The following is a 25,088-nucleotide window of genomic DNA, read 5'->3' on the forward strand; positions in this document are numbered from 1 at the left end:
ACCCCAATTATTTTCTGATATGCTATTCTACCCGCCATTCGTCATTTACACATCTACATCTGTCTACATTCTCATGTCACCCCATAGGGCCCTGATAGCCGTGTCTTGTCTGATGCTGGCCTATTGCTGCACCAACCCTCCCAGTAAGTACTGAGATTCATATATTGTATGCCGGAGCACAGTCCCACTTCTCCTGTTCTGTATCTATGGACTTTGCACAGTCCCACTTCTCCTATTCTGTATGTATGGACTCTGCACAGTCCCACTTCTCCTATTCTGTATGTATGGACTCTGCACAGTCCCACTTCTCCTATTCTGTATGTATGGACTCTGCACAGTACAACTTCTCCTGTTCTGTATGTATGGACTCTGCACAGTACCACTTCCCATATTCTGTATCTATGGACTCTGCACAGTACCACTTCCCATATTCTGTATCTATGGACTCTGCACAGTCCCACTTCTCCTATTCTGTATATATGGACTCTGCACAGTACCACTTCCCATATTCTGTATCTATGGACTCTGCACAGTACAACTTCTCCTATTCTGTATATATGGACTCTGCACAGTCCCACTTCTCCTATTCTGTATGTATGGACTCTGCACAGTACCACTTCTCCTATTCTGTATGTATGGACTCTGCACAGTACCACTTCCCATATTCTGTATCTATGGACTCTGCACAGTACAACTTCTCCTATTCTGTATATATGGACTCTGCACAGTACAACTTCTCCTATTCTGTATATATAGACTCTGCACAGCACCACTTCTCCTATTCTGTATGTATGAACTCTGCACAGTACAACTTCTCCTATTCTGTATATATGGACTCTGCACAGTCCCACTTCTCCTATTCTGTATGTATGGACTCTGCACAGTCCCACTTCTCCTATTCTGTATATATGGACTCTGCACAGTCCCACTTCTCCTATTCTGTATATATGGACTCTGCACAGTACAACTTCTCCTATTCTGTATATATAGACTCTGCACAGCACCACTTCTCCTAGTCTGTATGTATGGACTCTGCACAGTACAACTTCTCCTATTCTGTATGTATGGACTCTGCACAGTACCACTTCTCCTATTCTGTATATATAGACTCTGCACAGTCCCACTTCTCCTATTCTGTATATATAGACTCTGCACAGTCCCACTTCTCCTATTCTGTATGTATGGACTCTTCACAGTCCCACTTCTCCTATTCTGTATGTATGGACTCTGCACAGTCCAACTTCTCCTATTCTGTATGTATGGACTCTTCACAGTCCCACTTCTCCTATTCTGTATGTATGGACTCTGCACAGTCCAACTTCTCCTATTCTGTATGTATAGACTCTGCACAGTACAACTTCCCCTATTCTGTATGTATGGACTCTGCACAGTACCACTTCTCCTATTCTGTATGTATAGACTCTGCACAGTACAACTTCTCCTATTCTGTATGTATAGACTCTGCACAGTACTACTTCTCCTCCTTTCCTGTATGCCGGGTGTAATTCTCAGTATTTGTTCTTATTCTGTATATATGGACTCTGCACAGTCCCACTTCTCCGATTCTGTATGTATGGACTCTGCACAGTACAACTTCTCCTATTCTGTATGTATGGACTCTGCACAGTACAACTTCTCCTATTCTGTATATATGGACTCTGCACAGTACAACTTCTCCTATTCTGTATATATGGACTCTGCACAGTACAACTTCTCCTATTCTGTATGTATGGACTCTGCACAGTCCAACTTCTCCTATTCTGTATATATGGACTCTGCACAGTCCCACTTCTCCTATTCTGTATATATGGACTCTGCACAGTACAACTTCTCCTATTCTGTATGTGTGATCTCTGCACAGTCCAACTTCTCCTATTCTGTATGTATAGACTCTGCACAGTACAACTTCCCCTATTCTGTATATATAGACTCTGCACAGTCCAACTTCTCCTATTCTGTATGTATGGACTCTGCACAGTCCCACTTCTCCTATTCTGTATGTATGGACTCTGCACAGTCCAACTTCTCTTATTCTGTATGTATGGACTCTTCACAGTCCCACTTCTCCTATTCTGTATGTATGGACTCTGCACAGTACAACTTCTCCTATTCTGTATATATGGACTCTGCACAGTACTACTTCTCCTATTCTGTATATATAGACTCTGCACAGTCCAACTTCTCCTATTCTGTATGTATAGACTCTGCACAGTACAACTTCTCCTATTCTGTATGTATGGACTCTGCACAGTACTACTTCTCCTCCTTTCCTGTATGTCGGGTGTAGTTCTCGGTATCTGTTCCTATTCTGTATGTATGGACTCTGCACAGTACAACTTCTCCTATTCTGTATGTATGGACTCTGCACAATTCCACTTCTCCTGATCTGTATGTATGGACTCTGCACAGTACAACTTCTCCTCCTTTCCTGTATGCTGGGTGTAATTCTCAGTATCTGTTCCTATTCTGTATGTATGGACTCGGCACAGTAGTACTACTTCTCCTCCTTTCCTGTATGCCGGGTGTAATTCTCGGTATTTGCTCTTATTCTGTATATATGGACTCTGCACAGTACTACTTCTCCTATTCTGTATGTATGGACTCTGCACAGTACTACTTCTCCTATTCTGTATATATGGACTCTGCACAGTCCCACTTCTCCTATTCTGTATATATGGACTCTGCACAGTCCCACTTCTCCTATTCTGTATATATGGACTCTGCACAGTCCCACTTCTCCTATTCTGTATATATGGACTCTGCACAGTCCAACTTCTCCTATTCTGTATGTATAGACTCTGCACAGTACAACTTCTCCTCCTTTCCTGTATTCCGGGTGTAATTCTCGGTATCTGTTCCTATTCTGTATGTATGGAATCTGCACAGTCCCACTTCTCCTATTCTGTATGTATGGACTATGCACAGTCCCACTTCTCCTATTCTGTATGTATGGACTCTGCACAGTACTACTTCTCCTCCTTTCCTGTATGCCGGGTGTAATTCTCGGTATTTGCTCTTATTCTGTATGTATGGACTCTGCACAGTACCACTTCTCTTGTGTTCCAGGTCTGTCCATGTTCCTGCCCTTTGCGTTGGTGGCTCAGGGGGTCGGGGGAAGTTGTGTTGCCTTCTCCTCATTGATGGTAAGAGAGGGATAAATGATGCCGGTAGCGTTATGAATGGTTTCCTTATCGGAGAGATGTAATGTGTTTGGTGAGAAGTGAGTGTACACACACCGTGACGTCCTCTGTGTCATATAATAACACGGCGTTGTATACACAACACATCCATATAATCAGCTCCATTCACACCCAGACACACAATGTGGAACTTTATCCCTGAGATCCAGGAGGGGGGAGGGGGAGAGCATGTGGGGATGGGTGGAGGGTATGATGTATGGGGGGACTCTGGTGGGGCCCCAGATGAAAAAGGGACACTCTAATGGGGACCTTGATATAAGGGGAGATTTTGATGGGGACCCTGATGTAAGGGGGAACTCTGATGGGGGACCCTGATGTAAGGGGTGAATCTGATGGGGACCCTGATATAAGGGATGACTTTGATGGGGACTCTGACGTAAGGGGAGTTTCTGATGTGGACCCTGATGTAAGTGACTCTGATGGGGACACTGAGATAAGGAGGGACTCTGTTTGAGACTCTTATGTAGGGGTGACTCTGATGAGGACCCTGATGTAAGAGGGAACTCTGATAGGGACCCTGATGTGGATCCTGATTTAATGGTGGACTCGTGTAAGGGTGACTCTGATCGGGACCATGATGTAAGGGGTGACTCTGATGCGGACGCTGATGTAAGAAGGACTCCGATGAGGACCCTGATGTAAAGGGGGCACACTGATGGGGACTCTGTTGTAAGAGGGGTTTCTGATGGGGGCCCTGATATGAGAGGGCACTCTGATAGGGACCCTGATGTAAGGGAGGACTCTAATGGAGATCCTGATGTAAGGGGAATCTGATGGGGACCCTGATGTAAAGGGGGAACTCTGATGAGGACCCTAATGTAAGGGGGACTCTGATGGGGACCCTGATGTAAGGGGGACTCTGATGGGGACCCTGATGTAAGGGTGACTCTGATGAGGAGCCTGATGTAAAGGGTGCACACTGATGGGGACTCTGATGTAAGAGGGGTTTCCGATGGGGACCCTGATATAAGGGGGAACTCTGATAGGGATCCTGATGTTAGAGGGCACTTTGATATGGACTCTGATGTAAGGAAGGGCTCTGATGGGGATCCTGATGTAAGGGTGGACTCGGATGGGGACCCTGATGAAAGGGGTGACTCTGATGGGGACCCTGATGAAAGGGCGACTCTGACGGGGACCCTGATGTAAAGGGGGAACTCTTATGAGGACCCTAATGTAAGGGTGACTCTGATGGGGACCCTGATGTAAAGGGGGCACACTGATGGGGACTCTCATGTAAGAGGGGTTTCTGATGGGGCCCTGATGTAAGAGGGGTTTCTGATGGGGACCCTGATATAAGGGGGAACTCTGATAGGGATCCTGATGTTAGAGGGCACTTTGATATGGACTCTGATGTAAGGAAGGGCTCTGATGGGGATCCTGATGTAAGGGGGACTCTGATGGGGACCCTGATGTAAAGGGTGACTCTGATCGGGACCTTGATGAAAGGAGTGACTCTGATGGGGACCCTGATGAAAGGGGGCACTCTGATGGGGACCCTGATGAAAGGGGGCACACTGATGGGGACTCTCATGTAAGAGGGGTTTCTGATGGGGCCCTGATGTAAGAGGGGTTTCTGATGGGGACCCTGATATAAGGGGGAACTCTGATAGGGATCCTGATGTTAGAGGGCACTTTGATATGGACTCTGATGTAAGGAAGGGCTCTGATGGGGATCCTGATGTAAGGGGGACTCTGATGGGGACCCTGATGTAAAGGGTGACTCTGATGGGGACCCTGATGAAAGGAGTGACTCTGATGGGGACCCTGATGAAAGGGGGCACTCTGATGGGGACCCTGATGAAAGGGGGCACTCTGATGGGGACTCTGATTTAAGGAGGGTTTCTGATAGGGACCCTGATATAAGGGGAGACTCTAATGCGGACCCTGATATAAGAGGGCACTTTGATATGGTGCCTGATGTTAAGGGGGACTCGGATGGGGATCCAGATGTAAGGGAGGACTCTAATGAGGACCCTGATTTAAGGGGGGATACATTTTTTTCACCCCTAAATATTTATATGCTGAACAGTATGGAGAGTGTGATGTACACCAAGTGATGAAGCACAGTGTTTGAGTCATATACAGTGTTTCCTTAATTCAGACCACATACATTGTTTCCTATGCTCAGGCCCTGATGAAAGGGGTGAGTTTTGGCCCCTGAAACACGTTGTCTTTCTTCTTTGGTCTTCCACCTGATTTTCCATACATTGGAATGAACTTATGGTTGGACTATTAACCAGTGTTGCGGCTCTTCAACCCCAGATCCATATTTGTACATTTTTTTTTGGCGCAGTGGTGATAGAGGTTACCCAGGGCGTTAGTATCCAATATCAATCATACACTGCTGCAACACTATTGGATAATAATACCAGTAGGACAACCCTAGCGCTACCTAACCACTCCTCCGAAGGGTCTGACATTTGTCCTTTTACCCTTCAGCTTCCACATTTCCTGCCTGACGTCGGCGCGGTTTACCCCTCTCTGGTGATAGCGAGTTTTGCAGCGTCGGCCACGGTGTTGACCATCGTCAAGGTAAGGAAAGTAGAAAGCGTGCCCATTGGTCACAGACAATGGTAGTTTCTTTGGACAGGAAAAGAAAAAGATGGCGCACCGACCTTGTGCATTATCCTTAGATATATTTTATTAGAAGTAAAGTATAAGAAACTACTCACAAACTCGGCCGTTTGAAGGAATTTGGGGGCCCCAAGCAAAATGGGGGTCCCCCAAGCACCCCCCCCAGGCAAAGCCTACGTTAGCGCTACACTAATTTTTTACACCCATGTTCTAACTCCTCCCCCCCTCCCTAGTTCCTAAGTTTTTCTATTCTCACCTCCCCTTCTTCCCTGTAGGCTGCCGCTGTAGCATGGCCGATCTCCTCTTCCTCATGTCAGTCCGGTGTTCTGTCATTATGGGTCCCCTATCAGGTAGTGCCCGGGCCGGGTACCGCGCGGTACAGGAGATTCAGTTTCCTGTGTTCCCAGTCGGACTAAAAGGAAGTGAGCACTCAGTGTGCACCTCCTGTCAGTCCGGCCGGGAAGAGGAAACTGAATCTCCTGTACCACGCACGGTACCTGGCCGGACTGACAGTACTCCGGGAGGAAGGAAGAGGAGCTCGGCCACGCTACAGAATGGGAAGAGGAAGTTGGGGGCCCCAGGCCAACTCGGGGCCCCAAGCAATTCTTTGTTTTGCCTGTCCTGTAGCGACGGGCATGCTCACAAACAGATGGTAAAATCTTGCGATATAAATAATCTCCAGATGACAGCAATTGGTCTGAAGACAACGGACTCCAGGTGGTACAGGAGGAGATTTCATAGGCTACTGCAGGATGACGCGTTTCGAAAGGAATACCTTCTTCCTCAGAGCCCAGCAGTGGTCTTTGGACAGTGGCTGAAACAAAACATTTCTACAGATACAGCTATTTACATCTTTAAACTTTAAACCCCAACCTGCTTTATGTTCCGCAGAGGCGGTGCTAAGTTTGTGCCTGCCCCTTCCACTGAGTTTATTCCCACCCCTTCCCTTTTTTTAAAGAGATATTGCACAGTGTCAGGTCACCTGTGGCCAGGTGACAAGTGCACCCCGTTGGGGTCAGGGATGCACCACAGGGTAGTGAAACCTATGACCGACTGCTGCGATAAGAGAGGAAGTGTGAACCCAAGATCGCCCAGGGCGCGGAATCTAAGACCAAACTTTGTGTTCACCAGAGCCTCTAGTGGTGAGGATGGCCTTCGCCGCAGCTGGATCCAGGTCGCGACCCCTGGGATCCCCTAGGTCACGCTCCGCAGGGAGAGAGGGGAAGCAGCAAGCAGTCAAGCGGTAGTGATGGGTAAGCCGAGGTCGGGGCAACAGGCAGACAGGGGTAACCGAGGGACATGCAAAAGGTCAAGATCACAGGCCAACAGGAGAAGTCAGGGACAAGCCAAAAACGGTACACAGGAAGATAATCGTAGCACACTGCAGACAGGAACTAAAGCAAACAACACTGTTGAACAGCACTGCAGGCCTGTAGTGCAACAGTTAATATGGACTTCCTGGGATGGCCTGGGTGGGGCCATACAGGAAGGAGAGGACATAAGAAGGGAACCAGAACAGAGTCAGGCCTCTTAATGGACAGATGGAAACAGGTAAGCTGCCAGACTATTGCATATCCATGACACACAGTATATTGAGGAAGATTTCTCTTTCTGAAAATTCTAGCTGCCCGGCTGTTATGTTAACCAGACATTCCAACCTTTCTCTGTTTCCGCAGGTCCTCTACAATTTTGGGGTTCCCCTCGTCCCCATAGTCTTGGGGTACGGGGCCCTTTCTTTCTTCATGTTCCTGAACAGCTTCTTCTGCTGGAAACTGGATGAGAACATTTCGGATGAAGGGAACATGTACAGGTGGGTGTCTGGAGGGCAGCGGTGAGTGGTGATAGGGTGAGCTGGAATCAGGGGTAAGGGAAGGAGGGGTAAGGGCAAGGGTTCTACTACATCCTCAAATTATCGCTGCATTTTACATGTACAGTACAGAGCTGCCAAAGGATGTGTATATGTATCCATCCAGTCCTGAAACATGTTGATATTGTTGTTCAGTAATGAATTCTTATGACCATTTGTATTAGGTGCTTCAAACAACACAACCAGATACAGTGCCTTGAAAAGGTATTCATACCCCTTGAAACTTTCCACATTTTGTCATGTTACAACCAAAAACGTAAATGTATTTTATTGGGGATTTTATGTGATAGACCAACACAAAGTGGCACATAATTGTGAAGTGGAAGGAAAATGATAAATGGTTTTCAAAATGTTTTACAAATAAATATGTGAAAAATGTGGGTGGGGGGTACATTTGTATTCAGCCCCCTTTACTCCGATACCCCTAACTAAAATTTTGTGGAACCAATTGCCTTCAGAAGTCACCTAATTAGTAAATAGAGTCCACCTGTGTGTAATTTAATCTCAGTATAAATACAGCTGTTCTGTGAAGCCCTCAGAGGTTTGTTAGAGAACCTTAGTGAGCAAACAGCATCATGAAGGCCAAGGAACACACCAGGCAGGTCAGGGATAACGTTGTGGAGAATATTAAAGCAGGGTTTGGTTATAAAAAAATATCCCAAGCTTTGACCATCTCACGGAGCTCTGTTCAATCCATCATCCGAAAATGGAAAGAGTATGGCACAACTGCAAACCTACCAAGACATGGCCGTCCACCTAAACTGACCGGGCCGGGCAAGGAGAGCATTCATCAGAGAAGCAGCCAAGAGGCCCTCTGGAGGAGCTGCAGAGATCCACAGCTCAGGGGGGAGAATCTGTCCACAGGACAACTATTAGTGGTCTCTCCACAAATCTGCCCTTTATGGAAGAGTGGCAAGAAGACATTGGTGAGAGAAAGACATAAGAAGTCCTGTTTGCAGTTTGTGAGAAGCCATGTGGGGGAGGGGACACAGCAAACATGTGGAAGAAGGTGCTCTGGTCACATGACACCAAAATTGTACTTTTTGGCCTAAAAGCAAAGCGCTATGTGTGGGGGAAACTAACACTGCACATCACCCTGAACACACCATCCCCACTGTGAAACATGGTGGTGGCAGCATCATGTGGTGGGGATGCTTTTCTTCAGCAGGGACAGGGAAGCTGGTCAGAGTTGATGGGACGATGGATGGAAACAAATACAGGACAATCTTAGAAGAAAACCTGCGGAGGTTCACCTTCCAGCAGGTCAACGACCCTAAACATACAGCCAGAGCTACAATGGAATGGTTTAGATCAAAGCCTATTCATGTGTTAGAATGGCCCAGTCACAGTCCAGACCTAAATCACATTGAGAATCTGTGGCAAGACTTGAAAATTGCTGATAACAGACGCTCTCCATCCAATCTGACAGAGCTTGAGATATTTTTCAAAGAAGAAGAATGGGCAGAAATGTCCCTCTCTAGATGTGCAAAGCTGGTAGAGACACCCCCAAACAGACTTGTAGAGAAAGGGGGTTCTACAAAGTATTGACTCCGGGGGGCGCCATACAAACGTACCCCACACACTTTTCACATACTTTGTGCCTCACTCACCGACCTTCTCCTGTCCTGAGTCCTTGGTGAAGAATTTACCCGGACATGCATACCGAGTGCTTCTCCAGCTCCTCTGTTCCAGCTTCTCCCAGCTCCTGAGCTCCTCTCCCGAGGCGCCCCCCAGATTGTGTTGGTCTGTCACATAAAATCTCAATAAAATACATCTATGTTTTTGGTTGTAATGTGAAAAAATTGGGATAATTTCAAGGGGTATGAATACTTTTTTAAGGCGCTGTACACAGGGTGTTATAGAAAACCATTGGCAGCAATAATGAGGACCAATGGAAGGGGTAACTTTGTCCTTCTGAGCGTAAAACCCAGAATGATCTTTATTATCCGCTCCTCGCAGGGTGCGGTTGCGCCTGAACTGCTCTGAGATCCTACGAAAGAAGGAAGAGCAGAAGGAGGAGTGGTGCCAGAAATCTTTGAAGTCCAAATTCCACGCCTCTCTGCGGGACCGGGACCGGCTCCTCAGCCGAAGGAGGACCCTGAGCTTCAAGAGGCCAGAGGGTAGGTGAGCAGCAGGTCCATCCCTGAACTAGGGTGACCACATTTCCAAACTACCATTCAGGGACACCCCCCCCCCCTTCCCAAAAATCAGCTTGTGCTGTAACGAATCACAGCACAGTGATTGGACACAAGAGGCGGGATTTATGATTTCTCCAATCACAAGCAGGGGGCGGGGACTGTGCTCCTCCAGGCATTCCCGGGCAGGACAAGTACTGTCAGTGAGTAAAGCGGTGATGTGGCGGGCTCTTTTGGGGTCATCAGATTGGCCCGAGGGTGGGGGGGGGGGGTTGTGTCAGTTTCATTCCGGGACACTGTATTGTCCTGAAATGAAGGTGCCCGGGACAGACCTGCAAAATGTGGGACTGTCCCGGGCAGTCAGGGCCGTTTGAATTAATTTGGGGACCCAAGCAAAATGGGGGCCCCAAAGCACCCAACCCCCCCCCCCCGCGCACGCAAAGCCGACATGTTCTTACTCCTCCCCCCTCCCTAGTCCCTATGTTTTTCTATTCTCACCTCCCCTTCTTCCCTGTAGGCAGCCACTGTAGCGTGGCCGAGCTCCTCTTCCTCCTGTCAGTCCGGTGTTCTATCATTATGGGTCCCCAGTCCCCTATCAAATAGTGCCCGGGCAGGGTACAGCGCGGTACAGGAGATTTAGTTTCCTGTTCCCGGCCGGACTGAAAGGAAGTGAGCACTCAGTGTGCACTTCCTGTCAGACTGGCCGGGAACAGGAAACTGAATCTCCTGTACCACACGCGGTACCCGGCCGGACTGACAGGACTCCAGGAGGAAGGAAGAGGAGCTCTGCCACACTACAGCCTGGGAAGGGGAAGTTGGGGGCCCCAGGCCAGCTCGGGGGCCCCAAGCAATTGTTTGTTTTGCCTGTCCTGTAGCGACGGGCCTGTCCGGGACACGTGGTCATCAGTCTGCTACAGGAAGGAGGAAGCCTTAGTCTCCCCTTCCCCCCAGGGATGGCTTGGTACCATGATACACCAAATAAGGAGAATGTGGGAGGAGTTCTACAAATACAAGGAAAGTTGGTGTTTTTTTGGACAATTTTTTAAGTGTTTCTGTTCCCCCCCCCAGGCTCAGCGACTCCGTCCCTCCAGGAAAGTCTCATGACCCCAACCTTCATTCTGCACCTCTTTTCGGACTCCGTCCTGCTTACCTGGATTTATTTCTATATTTCCTCGCTGAACTTACAACTGAGAAGGGCGACTGATCTCCATCGCCAAGCAGGTGAGGACACAACCTCTCCCCCGGCAATCTCCTAGCATCACAACTTGGGTAGCACCGATTCCAAGCAAGAGGATGTAAAATCCAGAAGGAGAACTCAATTCACAGTGTACACAGCTAGGAGATTCCCAGTTCAGGGGATGCAGACTCTGGTCACATGTTTCTGTGCTGTGCAACCAACCTTCTCGTACTCCAGTGAGATGGTGCGTTCGAAAATACACACATAGACCTCTTTCCAAAAGTCTTCAGGTCTGTCCGGTGAGGTCTTTCCTCTTCTCCTTTGGGGCCACAGTCAGGGCTGTCTTAACCACCCTCCGCCCGCCAATGACATATTGACGTCGGCAAAGTGGTTGTAGAATCCTGACTGGACATCATATGACGTCCTCAGGATTCTGAGCCGCTGCGCGCCCCCGGGGGCGCGCATCGCGGCGATCGTTGTTGCAGGGTGTCAGTCTGACACCCCGCAACACCGATCAAGGTAAAGAGTCTCTCACGGAGGCTCTTTACCACGTGATCAGCCGTGTCCAATCACGGCTGATCACGATGTAAATAGGAAAAGCCGGTAATCGGCTTTTCCTCACTCGCGTCTGTCAGACGCGAGTAGAGGAGAGCCGATCGGCTGCTCCTGTGACAGGGGGGGGGTTTGTGCTGATCGATCATAAGCACAGCCCCCCCCCCCCCCCGAGGATACCCATTGGACCACCAGGGATGGCCATATAGACCACCAGTGAAAAAAAAAAAGGATGCCACCCTAGACCACCAGGGATGAGGAGGACACAAAAAATGGATGCCAATCAGTGCCGCAATGGATGCCAATCAGTGCCCACAATGGGCATCACTGATTGTCAGGCATTGTTTGGCACTGATTGGCATCCATTAGTACAACACATACAATAGTGCCCATCTATGCCCATCCGTGCCACCCATCAGGCGGTATGGATGGGCACTGATAGGCGGCATGGAATACTCCATTCCCGGCTGTTTCTGAGCTGTCCCTAAATATTTCCGAGGCTCTCCGGCGCCCCCCCCCCCACCTCTGGCCACATGCGGTATTGCATGCCATAGAAGTCAATGCGGAACGAATTATCTTCATTTCCATTAACGTCTATGGCGGAAACTCGATTTGATATGCAAGTGCTTTGGATTACAAGCATTCTCCTGCAACGGATTATTCTCAGAATACAAGGTTCCACTGTACTGCGAGCAACGGATGAAAGATGAGTATTGCAGAAGACTGAGGACATCTGGTGCTAGAAAAGAAGTACTGCAGGTCATCACACCAGAATAAAGTTAGAGGAACTGCAGTCTGCTCACATAATTTGTAATAAAAACATCTTTGCCATTCTGAAGCTTCCCTCCAACCACTTTGCATATTATTTTCTATATACTGTGATTCTGTAATTGCCAAATATGCTGCAGAAATCTCCCTCCACTGAGTCTGGCTGCAGCCATTTTAACTGTGGGCAGCTGAAGCTGCTGCCTGTTCACTTCCTGGATTTACACAGACATGCAGAGGCACACCTCCAGCTCTGCAGCTCTCATTGGCCCTCTTATGATGAGAGAGAGAGAGAGAGAGACTGAGAGAGTCTGAGAGAGAGAGACTGAGAGAGAGACTGAGAGAGAGAGAGACCGAGAGAGAGACTGAGAGAGAGAGAGACCGAGAGAGAGAGAGACCGAGAGAGAGAGAGACCGAGAGAGAGACCGAGAGAGAGACCGAGAGAGAGACCGAGAGAGAGACCGAGAGAGAGACTGAGAGAGAGACAGAGAGAGAGAGACTGAGAGAGATAGAGAGAGAGAGAGACTGAGAGAGAGAGAGACTGAGAGAGACAGATAGAGAGAGACAGAGAGAGAGAGACTGAGAGAGAGACAGATAGAGAGAGACAGAGAGAGAGAGACTGAGCAAGAGAGAGAGAGACTGAGCAAGACAGAGAGAGAGACTGAGAGAGAGACTAAGAGAGAGAGACTGAGAGAGATAGAGAGAGACTGAGAGAGAGAGAGAGAGAGAGACTGAGGGAGACTGAGAGAAAGAGAGAGAGAGAGAGAGAGTGAGTGAGAGAGAGTGAGTGAGAGAGACTGAGAGAGAGACAGAGACAAAGAGAGACTGAGAGAGAGTGAGAGAGACTGAGAGAGAGAGACTGAGAGAGAGAGAGAGAGAGACTGAGGGAGACTGAGAGAGAGAGAGAGAGAGAGAGACTGAGGGAGACTGAGAGAGAGAGAGAGAGAGAGAGACTGAGGGAGACTGAGAGAGAGAGAGAGAGAGAGAGAGTGAGTGAGAGAGACTGAGAGAGAGACAGAGACAAAGAGAGACTGAGAGAGAGAGAGAAAGAGAGACTGAGAGAGAGAGACTGAGAGAAAGAGACAAAGAGAGACTGAGAGACTGAGAGAGACTAACCAGACAAGAAACAGGAAGTGGGCTGTATAAGGGATTTACTGGCAGAAAAAAATAATTACTATCCAAAGTTAAAACAACAACAACAAGGGCAGAAGATTTAATAGATGGAAAGATGAAAAAAATTACTGAAGGTTTGCTTTAAGTATCACAGAAGACTGAGGACATCTAGTGGTGGCAAATAAGTACTGTAGAGGACAACACCAAGGTAAGTATTACAGATGACTAAGGACATCTAGTGGTGGGTTTATTTACTTATCTATTTTTTAATATAGTTTTGCATTAAGACAGGTAAATATGAACTACTACTAATGACTATAGGGCACTCTCATTTTCATCCAGAAGCTTGGTCGCTGGGCTCCTATATTTTTGTGTTTAAAGGGTAAGTTAATGTGGCGAATGGTCAATGTGGCCATGCTGACCAATGAGAATCTCTGCTGAGCATTTCAGGACGGTGTTTTGGAGCAGTGTAGAGATTCCCATTGGTTGACACAGTCAAATGGCCATGCTGACCAATCACAGCTCCCCATTGCCTGTGTGATTATGCTAGACTGCCATTGGGGCTGTTTAGTAAAGATTCTCTGGTTATAGCGACTGGTGGAGGGTGCAGAATATTGGCTTGGGGCCAATAGTAGAGACTGGGGGAATGGGAGGGTTACAAGAGTTAGTTCATTATTTCAGTTGTTTAATAAAAAGGTGAACTTACCTTATTAACAGACTATTTTACCAGATTTGCCCGTTGTTTATAGAGCTCAGCAGCTCAAGCTGAAATTTACATACACATCTGAATGAGTACAATCAGTGGCTCCTCCCCCTCCCTTGGCTGCTCTGTTCAGACTGTTCTTGTGCGTAGTTACATTTAGAGAGGGAGAGTCTGAAAGCGAGTCGTTTTTGCTGTGCTCTTTGATTGGGAAGCCCATAGTGGTCTGGGGAGGGTAAAGCCAAGGAACTACCATTTTACAAAGAAGTCACACCAAGCCTCGCCCATCTAGTAACTTTTTTCATAGTGTGGGTCAGGCTGTATAAACTCATCACATCAATCATTTAAATGGGTGGAGCTACAGAGAGATCAGGAAGTTGGTGGGATTCCATAAAGGAATGAAAATTGTTCATGTTTGGCCGGGGTGTTCCTTGTCTCTGCAGATCTCTATTCCTCCCTGTTTGGGGCTCTGCAAATGCTCGGCTTGTTCGCGGCCCCTCTAATCTGCGTCCTGCTCCATAACCACCACCTGAGGAAGCGACCCGGGAAGCACCCAGAGGGCGAGAACAGGTAGGTAGCACAGGGCCGTGTTCCATATGTTTTCTGGACAAACGTGGGCTTCCAAGTGAACCTGTCAGTTTTCCCATTCAGGAGCCATTGGTGCTTCTGCGTATCGGGAGTACATGGCCACTTCTCCGAAGGCAGTGCTCGGAATATTGTCACCTGATGAGAAGGAGGAATACGTTATCCCTGTGTAAGCTCTGATGTTTATAGTGCTCAACAGCTCAGGCTGACATTTCCATAAACAACTAAATAAATCATAGCATTGTCTCTAAAACATCTATGGTAGCCATTCAAAACAAGGGTTCCCTGTATTTCTAGGGGTTCCTCAAGAGCTTGCTAGGGGCTGCCTGAGCTGTGCCCGATTGAGCTCCCATTTGATATACCAGTATAGCTCCTGGGCCAACATCACTTGGCAGAATCAGCAGCAATGCACCAATAATCTTTTAGTTATCTGTAAGTGGTGCATTCTTCTTCTTGTTGACGACCAATGTAAGGTGTAAAGAAAAGTGTAGCGCCAATGTACCTCAACTCCACTTTGGTGGGAAACCGAAAGGAGAGAGATAATATAAGATTGGAAATAATCCAAACGTGTACTTAACACCGTGAGGTGTGGTGACAATTATTTGTAATTGGGAATTTTATAAATCCCCCAAAAATAAATAAATAAACTTGTGAGGTGGGAATAGACACCTATAATACAAAAAAATGTCTGTGAGACAAGTATTCCTGTGTGAATATTAATGTGAACCTCAGAGGATCAACATGCACCTGTTACCAGTTAAGTCCTGTTAGGAACTTAGGAGAGAGATGATGGTACCCTCAAATAAACACACACTACAGCAATTAGCCTGCAAAGGCAGGTGAGCTATAGGTTCAAAACAAGTCTTTTTGGGAAAACATCTTAAATCATATGGGATGATATTAAATTCGCATAAATTATATATAGTCCAATCCCCTGTTGGGAATAATACATATATATGGTCCTTTTGATTGTGTAAATGCGATGTATATCCTCAGTAGCACGCTTCAATCAGACTTTTACGAGAGAAGAAATAACTGGGTACTCTTACCAGAACACGATGACCCACTACTCATCTTACGATGGGTGGGTCTCCAAGGCTTGTACGGGCCGATTGCCCTCTCTGGTTACCCTTGCGATGTAATTCTCTCAAGGCCTCTCCAGCCTTATGTAGTCTCCAGATGGTGTTTGGTACGAGATTATACTCACAGACAAAAGGACGCAGATGTTCTCCAAAAAAAGTTAGGTGATGGAATCAGTGGTTGATCACAACAGAGTATGTGGAAAAAGCAAAAAAAGGCTCCACATAGTGTAAAAAAGTTACAGTTTTAATGAAAACTTCAAACTTGTGTCACTGAAAAAAGTGAACACTCTGGATAAAATAACACTTTGAACAAAAATTATTTTCAAACAAAGTTCAGCAATAAAAATCAAAAGTCCAACAAAAATCCAAAAAACCATGCAGCAAACCAAAGAGCTTTCCAATCCAATAAACAGACAGAAAGTATCCACAGACAATGCAGGTGATGGCGGTATGACCTGTGTACCCTACCGGTTTCGTCGCTATAAGGACTTCTACTGGGGTGTATACAGAGGTCTATGCCATCCACTGCCAATATATAGCCTGAAAGTCCACCTGTCTGTAATCTTACCTTGTTCCACAGCTGACTCCGGCGTGCGCTCCAATTAGGCACACATGTTTGGATTTGCTCTCCAAAGCCCGGAAGTAGTGGGGAGGGCCATTAGTGATAGTGGGCGTGTATACTGGAAGTGTTTCTAACTATCCAGTTTGACGCTGTCCTCGTTCTCCACCCCTCGCATAAGCCCATAGGCATAGAGAGCGCTAGACGTCATGACGTCACGCGCATGCGCACATCACCATCTTGATGCCGCGCTTCCGCGTGTCACAAGGTAATTCAAGCCTCGTTTTCACGCCCGGGAGATGTGTTCATACAGCGCTGTGACGTGACGCACACGCTCTCCATACAGTGGTGCCGTGTGTCCGCGTGTCACGATGCGTTCCACGCCTCGTTATCACGTCATGCAAGCAAATTCTTGCATGCAGGACAGCGGCATCTTGTGGGCAACTAGGGTTAGTGTTTCATTGAAGTCATATGACAGCAAAAACCTTTAAAGTTGATGTTCCACAGTTACCTCTAATGGTCATAAACACATCCAGGTAATTCTACATATATTGGGAGAAACGTGGGTCCCAAGGATTTGATCCCAGACAGGTGGATCGACAATATGCAAAGGAAATAAAAAATATAATATATAGAGCCAATCATCAATATGCATTTAAACCGGCCACATTATATACTATCACATAGAACTATGAAGGGAATGTAGAGATTTATCAAGCTTTTTATATGTATTAAGGCAATAAAATATGTCCAAACCATATACAATGTCCCGGGCAAACCAAGGGGAAAAAATTGTTATTATCGCTAAGCCTGGTTGATGAAGGCATTAACGTCCCACTCAACGTTTAACCCATGTGGTACAAAACATTTTAGCTGGTATATCCAGAATACCTCAAGCTTGGACACCCCTCTGACTTTGGGCTCGCCCCTCCAGTGGGGGACAAACCTGTCTATAATCTGGAATTTAGTGCCTTCTAGTTTTTTATTATGTTTTTCTACATAATGCCTGGGTACAGTGTGATTAGTACGGCCTTTCAAAATCTTTGCCACATGCTCACCTACCCTTGTGGAAAAGCTCCGTATGGTGCGGCCAACGTACTGTTTTCCACAAGGGCAGGTGATCAAGTATACAATATTGGTTGTGGCACATGTAAAGAAGTGACGCATGGGGTATTCAATCCCCGTGGTGGTAGACCTAAAACTGGTGGTCTTTTTCCTACCATATATATTGTTGGTGCACACTGTGCATCTCCTACAGGGATGATATCCTTTTGAGAGGGGAAAGAAAGACGGCTTTATAGGGGGATCAGGGACATTCGGTGCAATCTGATTCCTCAACGAGGTGGCCCCTCTGTAAATTATTCCAGCATTTTCGGGAAGGGATGGCCCCAAAATTCCATCACTCTTTAACACTTTCCAGTGTTTAGAGATGATCCCCTTTACCTGCCTGTATTGCACTGAAAATGAGGTAAAGAAAGAATTTTTGAACTTAGACTCTCCCACCTCCTTTTGTCGTGCCACAGTGAGTGAGGTTCTATCAACTGTTGCTATATTGTTAATTTCCTTATCGACCAAATGACCTGGGTAGCCTTTATCTACAAATCTTTTTTTGAGGATCTGCGCTTGTGTCTGGTAGTCTTCGATGTTCGAGCAGTTACGTCTAATGCGCAATAACTGACTCTTAGGTACCGAAGAGAGCCAGGATGGATGGTGACAGCTATCAACCGGAATATAGCCATTCCGGTCGGTGCTCTTGAAGTATGTTCTGGTTGTTAATTGGTTATTTTGGACAAAGATCTCTAAATCTAAAAAGTGAATACTGGAATGGCTAGCCTCATAAGAGAGTCTAATACCCAAATCATTTGTATTCAAAGTAACCATGAAGTTGTCAAGGGACTCCTGGTCACCCCTCCATAGGAGGAGGATGTCGTCTATGTATCGAGCCCAGAGTACTACCTCTGGCCGATTATAAGCATAGACGACATCCTCCTCCCACTTGGCCATGAAGATGTTTGCCAGGCTGGGGGCAAACTTTGCCCCCATAGCCACTCCTTTACGTTGTAAATAGTATTCCCCGTCATACCAGAAATAGTTGTGCGCAGTAGCGAACCGCAGGAGCTCCATAATGAAGGTCCTTTGCGCACCGGGAAGGGTTTCTGAGCGCCCCAAAAAACATTCAACTGCTTTATACCCCAACTCATGAGCGATACAGGTATATAAAGAGGCAACATCCGCTGTCACCAGCAGCATGCCCTCCTCATATGCTACATCCTGAAGGAGTGAGATGGCATGCCTAGTATCTTTTAAGTAGGAGGGGATATCCTTGACTATGGGCTGAAGATGGTAATCGATATACTTGCCCAAGCGTGCTGTTATGGAGTTAATCCCACTAATAATGGGCCTCCCTGGGGGATGGACACTGTCTTTATGAATTTTCGGTAAAAAGTACATCACCGGAATTCGTGGTACTTTTGGGACCAGATAGACTCGTTCTTTTTTGTCCAAAATTCCCTTCCGGGTACCATCTTCAATAAGCTTCATCAGAGAGCTTTTGAAGTTGTTAGTGGGATTTGAAAGTAATTTAATATAGGTTTCAGAATCCCCCAGTATTTTGAGCATCTCTTCATGATATGCTGATTTGTCCAAAATAACGATCCCCCCTCCCTTATCTGCAGGGCGAATGATAAGGTCTTTGCGTTCGCATAAACTTTTCAAACCTTTCCTGATGTTAGGGTCAGAATATGTTCTTTTTGGGGGAAGGTCGTCCAAATCTTTCAAAACCAAATCCCTGAACACCTTCACACTTGGAGCCATTGGGCAGGGAGGGTTGAAAAGGGATGGGTTCGAAAGGCCTGTATGGATGATTTCTGAGGTTACTTCTGATAAATTTGACCTAATTGGATTACTCAAAAAATAGCGTTGAATATTGAGCTTGCGCACAAACTTCTGGACGTCTATAAATGTGTCGAATTTATTTAAGTTCTTAGGGGGAACAAATTTTAGCCCCTTGTCCAAAACAACCTTTTCAGCTTCCGTGAGTGTGGTGGTGCTGAGGTTGAAAATACCTGTCCCTATTGAACCCTTGGCCTTTTTCGACCGGGCGCGCCGCCCCCCTCTCGTGCCGCGTTTTGTTCGCCCTCTCTGTTGTAATTGGCATGATCCCTGTAAAAATCCCCTGGGTGATTTGGTCTCGGTTGGTCTTGATTATAATGATATGGGGATCTATCATGTTGATTGACCTCTCGATACATGTACCCATATTGGTCATATGGTCTCGGTGGATAGTCCCTGTATGGAGGCCCCCCTCCTCCTCCCCTTCTCGGGGTGGTAGGAGGATGTCTCTGGGGGTAATCGTTGTAATTTCCACCATAGGGTGAATAGTCACGTGACCGTCCTTCTCGTGATTGATCTCTTGGGTTATGATGTTTACCTCGAGGTCCCTTCCCCTTTCCTCTGTTATTCTGTGAGTTACCATTCTGATATGCATTTGGGGTGCAGGGTCCAGCCGGTCTAACATTAGACCCACTTGACCTTGTAGAAGGTACTGCTGCCAATACTGGCTGCGAGAAAGAGAGGATTTTAGCATCACTGGTGGACGGTTGCGACAAATCCATATCTGTTTGTTGATGGTCGGTATTTGTGTTAAAATTGGCATTTGTTTGCCAACTAAACACAGTACCTGACTTGTAATCGGCAAGATCCCTATTATATTTCTTTTGTTTCTTAATCACCAATGTAAGGGACATTCTTCCCACTGATCACCAATGTAAGGGACATTCTTCTCACTGATCACCAATGTAAGGGACATTCTTCCCACTGATCACCAATGTAAGGAACATTCTTCCCACTGATCACCAATGTAAGGAACATTCTTCCCACTGATCACCAATGTAAGGAACATTCTTCCCACTGATCACCAATGTAAAGGACATTCTTCTCACTGATCACCAATGTAAGGGACATTCTTCCCACTGATCACCAATGTAAGGAACATTCTTCTCACTGATCACCAATGTAAGGGACATTCTTCTCACTGATCACCAATGTAAGGGGCATTCTTCCCACTGATCACCAATGTAAGGGACATTCTTCTCACTGATCACCAATGTAAGGGACATTCTTCTCACTGATCACCAATGTAAGGGACATTCTTCCCACTGATTACCAATGTAAGGAACATTCTTCTCACTGATCACCAATGTAAGGGACATTCTTCCCACTGATCACCAATGTAAGGGACATTCTTCTCACTGATCACCAATGTAAGGAACATTCTTCTCACTGACCACCAATGTAAGGGACATTCTTCCCACTGATCACCAATGTAAGGAACATTCTTCCCACTGATCACCAATGTAAGGAACATTCTTCCCACTGATCACCAATGTAAGGACATTCTTCCCACTGATCACCAATGTAAGGGACATTCTTCTCACTGATCACCAATGTAAGGGGCATTCTTCCCACTGATCACCAATGTAAGGGACATTCTTCTCACTGATCACCAATGTAAGGGACATTCTTCTCACTGATCACCAATGTAAGGGACATTCTTCTCACTGACCACCAATGTAAGGGACATTCTTCTCACTGATCACCAATGTAAGGACATTCTTCTCACTGATCACCAATGTAAGGAGCATTCTTCCCACTGATCACCAATGTAAGGAACATTCTTCCCACTGATCACCAATGTAAGGGACATTCTTCCCACTGATCACCAATGTAAGGAACATTCTTCCCACTGATCACCAATGTAAGGGGCATTCTTCCCACTGATCACCAATGTAAGGGACATTCTTCTCACTGATCACCAATGTAAGGAACATTCTTCCCACTGATCACCAATGTAAGGAACATTCTTCCCACTGACCACCAATGTAAGGAGCATTCTTCTCACTGATCACCAATGTAAGGGACATTCTTCCCACTGATCACCAATGTAAGGAACATTCTTCCCACTGATCACCAATGTAAGGAACATTCTTCCCACTGATCACCAATGTAAGGGACATTCTTCCCACTGATCACCAATGTAAGGACATTCTTCTCACTGATCACCAATGTAAGGGACATTCTTCCCACTGATCACCAATGTATTGGTTTTAGCTGGGTTCCCCCAGAACTTAAAATCATTTTAGGGTTCCTCCAGGGTAAACAGCTGGGAAATGACCATCTATGGATCCTTTATGAAGGACGTATCAAAGTTAGATGTCTGCATACTTCATACATAGATGGCAGGGCTGATCCTGTCCCATTGAGGTTCCATGTCCATGTTTTTTACTTCCGATGGTCTGAATGTTTTTCAGGGCTTCATACCGAATTGTGTGCAGTGTGAAGAGACTCTGCGTAGTCTACGGCCTCAGGACTCTCCTAATTTGTGGCTTCGGTGTGGTGTGTCTGGTCTCATCTCTGGAACTTCAGGTAAATACTGATATATAATTGAATCTGTTTGTAACACGACCTCCATCCTTCCCTTCCTGTACAGTTGTAGAGGCTCCTCTCCTGGACTATAATGGCTTACTCTAATTTCACTGCACACTCTGAGCGTCTCACAATGTGCATTAGAAGCTGCACCAAGTCCAATAAAGCCCTCCTAATTTCCTGTCTGGGGGACGTCCAGCACCAATCCCTTTCCTCCCCAGCCTGACTGGCCTTGGTCCACCCCTTTCATTCATTGGCTTTCAGTTCTTTCCATCATGGAGGCCCATCATCACATGTAGGCTTTACCAATGCCAATACATCCTGCCAAGGAACGCCCACTCCTCCAGACCGACACCCACTCATCAAGGCATTCTGATAGTTGCATAACTCCTCCCACTCTTTGCATCAGCACTGAGGACTCTTGAGAGGAGTACTGAGGCCGGGTGCTGTGATGTTTTCAGGATGCCGTGTACAGCATTCTCTCAGCCCCTCCCACCAGGTTGTGTGCTGTGGTGTGTGCAATGTTAGCATTGCACAATGTATTAGAAAAAACAACAACGTCCCACTCCCAAAAAAAAATACCAGACCCTTTTCTGAGCGTCCAGACCCTTATCCGAGCGTGCAGACCCTTGTCCGAGCACGTGACCCCCCTCAAAATCCATACCAGACCCTTGTCTGAGTGTGCAGACCCTTGTCCGAGCACGCAAACCCTTATCCGAGCAACTGACCCCCCTCAAAATCCATACCAGACCCTTATCCGAGCGTGCATATCCTTATCCGAGCATGCAGACCCTTATCCGAGCAAGTGACCCCCCTCAAAATCCATACCAGACCCTTATCCGAGCATGCATACCCTTATCCGAGCATGCAGACCCTTATCCGAACATGCAGACCCTTATCCGAGCAAGTGACCCCCCCCTCAAAATCCATACAAGACCCTTATCCGAGCGTGCAGACCCTTATCCGAGCAAGTGACCCCCCTCAAAATCCATACCAGACCCTTATACGAGCATGCAGACCCTTATCCGAACATGCAGACCCTTATCCGAACAAGTGACCCCCCCTCAAAATACATACCAGACCCTTATCCGAGCGTGCAGACCCTTATCCGAGCGTGCAGACCCTTATCTGAGCATGCAGACCCTTATCCAAGCAAGTGACCCCCCCTCAAAATCCATACCAGACCCTTATCTGAGCATGCTAACCCTTATCCGAGCAAGTGACCCCCCTCAAAATCCATACCAGACCCTTATCCGAGCGTGCAGACCCTTTTCCGAGCATGGAGACCCTTATCCGAGCAAGTGACCCCCCCTCAAAATACATACCAGACCCTTATTCGAGAGTGCAGACCCATATCCACGCAAGTGACTACCCCTCAAAATCCATAGCAGACCCTTATCTGAGCATGCAGACCCTTATCTGAGCATGCAGATCCTTATCGGAGCATGCAGACCCTTATCCAAGCAAGTGACCCCCCCTTAAAATCCATACTAGACCCTTATGTGAGCGTGCAGACCCTTGTCCAAGCAAGTGACCCCCCCTCAAAATCCATACTAGACCCTTATGTGAGCGTGCAGACCCTTGTCCACGCATGCAGACCCTTATCCAAGCAAGTGACCAACCTAAAAATCCATACCAGACCCTTATCCGAGCATGGACCCCCCCCCCCCCCCCCTTCAAAATCCATTCCAGACCCTTATCCGAGCAAGTTTTTTTTTGAGTTTCAAAGTGATTTATAAATGTATTTATTATTATTGTAATATAATTAATATTATATAGTGTGTATAAATATATATACATATATACACACACAAATACACTATACAATATTAATTATATTACAATAATAATAAATACATTTATAAATCACTTTGAAACCCAAAATAAAATTCAGCCTAAATTAACCTATTCATGGACCTCTATTAGCATGCTAAAATCTTTCATTTATTATGACATAATATATCTATATAATATTAATTATAATAATAATAATAAATTATATATATATATATCATGGAAACTTCTAAAAATAATTCAGCCTATATTACCCGATTCAGGAACATTTATTCTGGTCGAAACTGAATTGCCAGGGAGGAAAACCACAAATCTAGCGAAATGCCAAAAACAGATTTTGGGGAAGTGTTTAAATTATTCAGGATGTGAAAAATGTGTAGAAAACTGAAATTTAGGCTGGGATCACACTAGTGACAATCGGAAGAGGTTTCCCCCGCATTCAATTCACATGACAGGCGGTTGTGACTGGCTCTCAATGAAGCCGGTTCACACATCTCCGGGGGGGCTGCGGAGCAAATTACACAGGGGTCCTGTGCGTCTTTGGCTCCGTTTTAGAAAAAAAAATGTCTCTGATTGGTCCCTGATACAGAGAACAGAGACACACCGGATCCCCTGCTGTCAGCCGCATCCGTCTGCAGTGTGAACCCGGCCTGAAAGAAAATTCACAAAACTATCATCTTCCCTTTTTTACAGCAAAAACAAGTCAGTGCTTACAATATAGTAATGCCACTAAAAGCGGTAGGACCTCGGGGGTCACGTACCTCCAGAGGCGGCTCTAGGCTTTGTGAGGCCTTAGGCAAAACTTGACATGGGACCCCACTCACACCCATGATGGGAAAAATAATTCAAAGACAAGGGCCTCTTCCCACAACCCTGGCCAGTGGTTGTGGGGGTCTGCGGGCAGGGGGCTTATCCGAATCTGGAAGTCCCCTTTAACAAGGTGGCCCCCAGATCCTGCTCTTTAAAACCTAAGGGGTGGGGCCACCCGGTAATGTCACCTGCTGAACCCGCCCCCCCCCCCCGTGACGTCATTGACTGAGGGCATGCTGGGTCATTAATATCACAGGGGGGTGGTGTCACCGATATTCACTGGTTGTTAGGGACGCTGGCAGCCCTGCTCCTGAGTCAGGGCTCTTAACGCTGCCTGAGCACAGCAACGCTAAGGTCCCCTGTCCCTCAAAACTGGGGTAATGCATTGGGTAAGTTAGGCGGCCGCGAGGCCCCTGTGAGTGTGAGGCCTTAGGCGACCGCCTAATTTGCCTAATTAAAGAGCCGCCTCTGCGTACCTGTGGCTCATGCACACCAGGTGCTATACGTTGTGTTGATCTGTCCTGATCAATTCAAGGACGCTGAGAAAACAATTGTTATCTATGTGTCCTGCTTACACCATTAAAGTGCGTTTAGCATGCGTTGCACCCAAAAGCTACCGGTCTGCTTTTTATGCAACAAAACTCACAAAAATGTATTTTAATGTGTTACAACTCGCCGTTGTGCAATAGAGTTCCATGAAGAGTGTTTCTTTTAACCACTTACAGACCGGAAGATTTTCCCCCTTAAT

General features: G+C 46.7%; 1 protein-coding gene across 2 annotated transcripts in view; it reads left to right on the forward strand.

The window, feature by feature from the left end:
- Positions 1 to 25,088, forward strand: part of LOC120943085 (large neutral amino acids transporter small subunit 4-like) — a 36,064-nt gene that overhangs the window by 7,453 nt on the left and 3,523 nt on the right. For both annotated transcript variants that reach the window (XM_040356186.1, XM_040356187.1), the window contains exons 4-11: positions 88 to 143; positions 3,067 to 3,143; positions 5,643 to 5,735; positions 7,454 to 7,587; positions 9,604 to 9,764; positions 10,848 to 11,000; positions 14,530 to 14,656; positions 21,622 to 21,736. In XM_040356186.1, coding sequence (XP_040212120.1) covers positions 88 to 143; positions 3,067 to 3,143; positions 5,643 to 5,735; positions 7,454 to 7,587; positions 9,604 to 9,764; positions 10,848 to 11,000; positions 14,530 to 14,656; positions 21,622 to 21,736 — 916 coding nt within the window. The remainder of the gene's footprint in view (positions 1 to 87; positions 144 to 3,066; positions 3,144 to 5,642; positions 5,736 to 7,453; positions 7,588 to 9,603; positions 9,765 to 10,847; positions 11,001 to 14,529; positions 14,657 to 21,621; positions 21,737 to 25,088) is intronic.

Source organism: Rana temporaria, chromosome 6, assembly GCF_905171775.1.
Source record: "Rana temporaria chromosome 6, aRanTem1.1, whole genome shotgun sequence".
NCBI classification, from domain to species: Eukaryota; Metazoa; Chordata; class Amphibia; order Anura; family Ranidae; genus Rana; species Rana temporaria.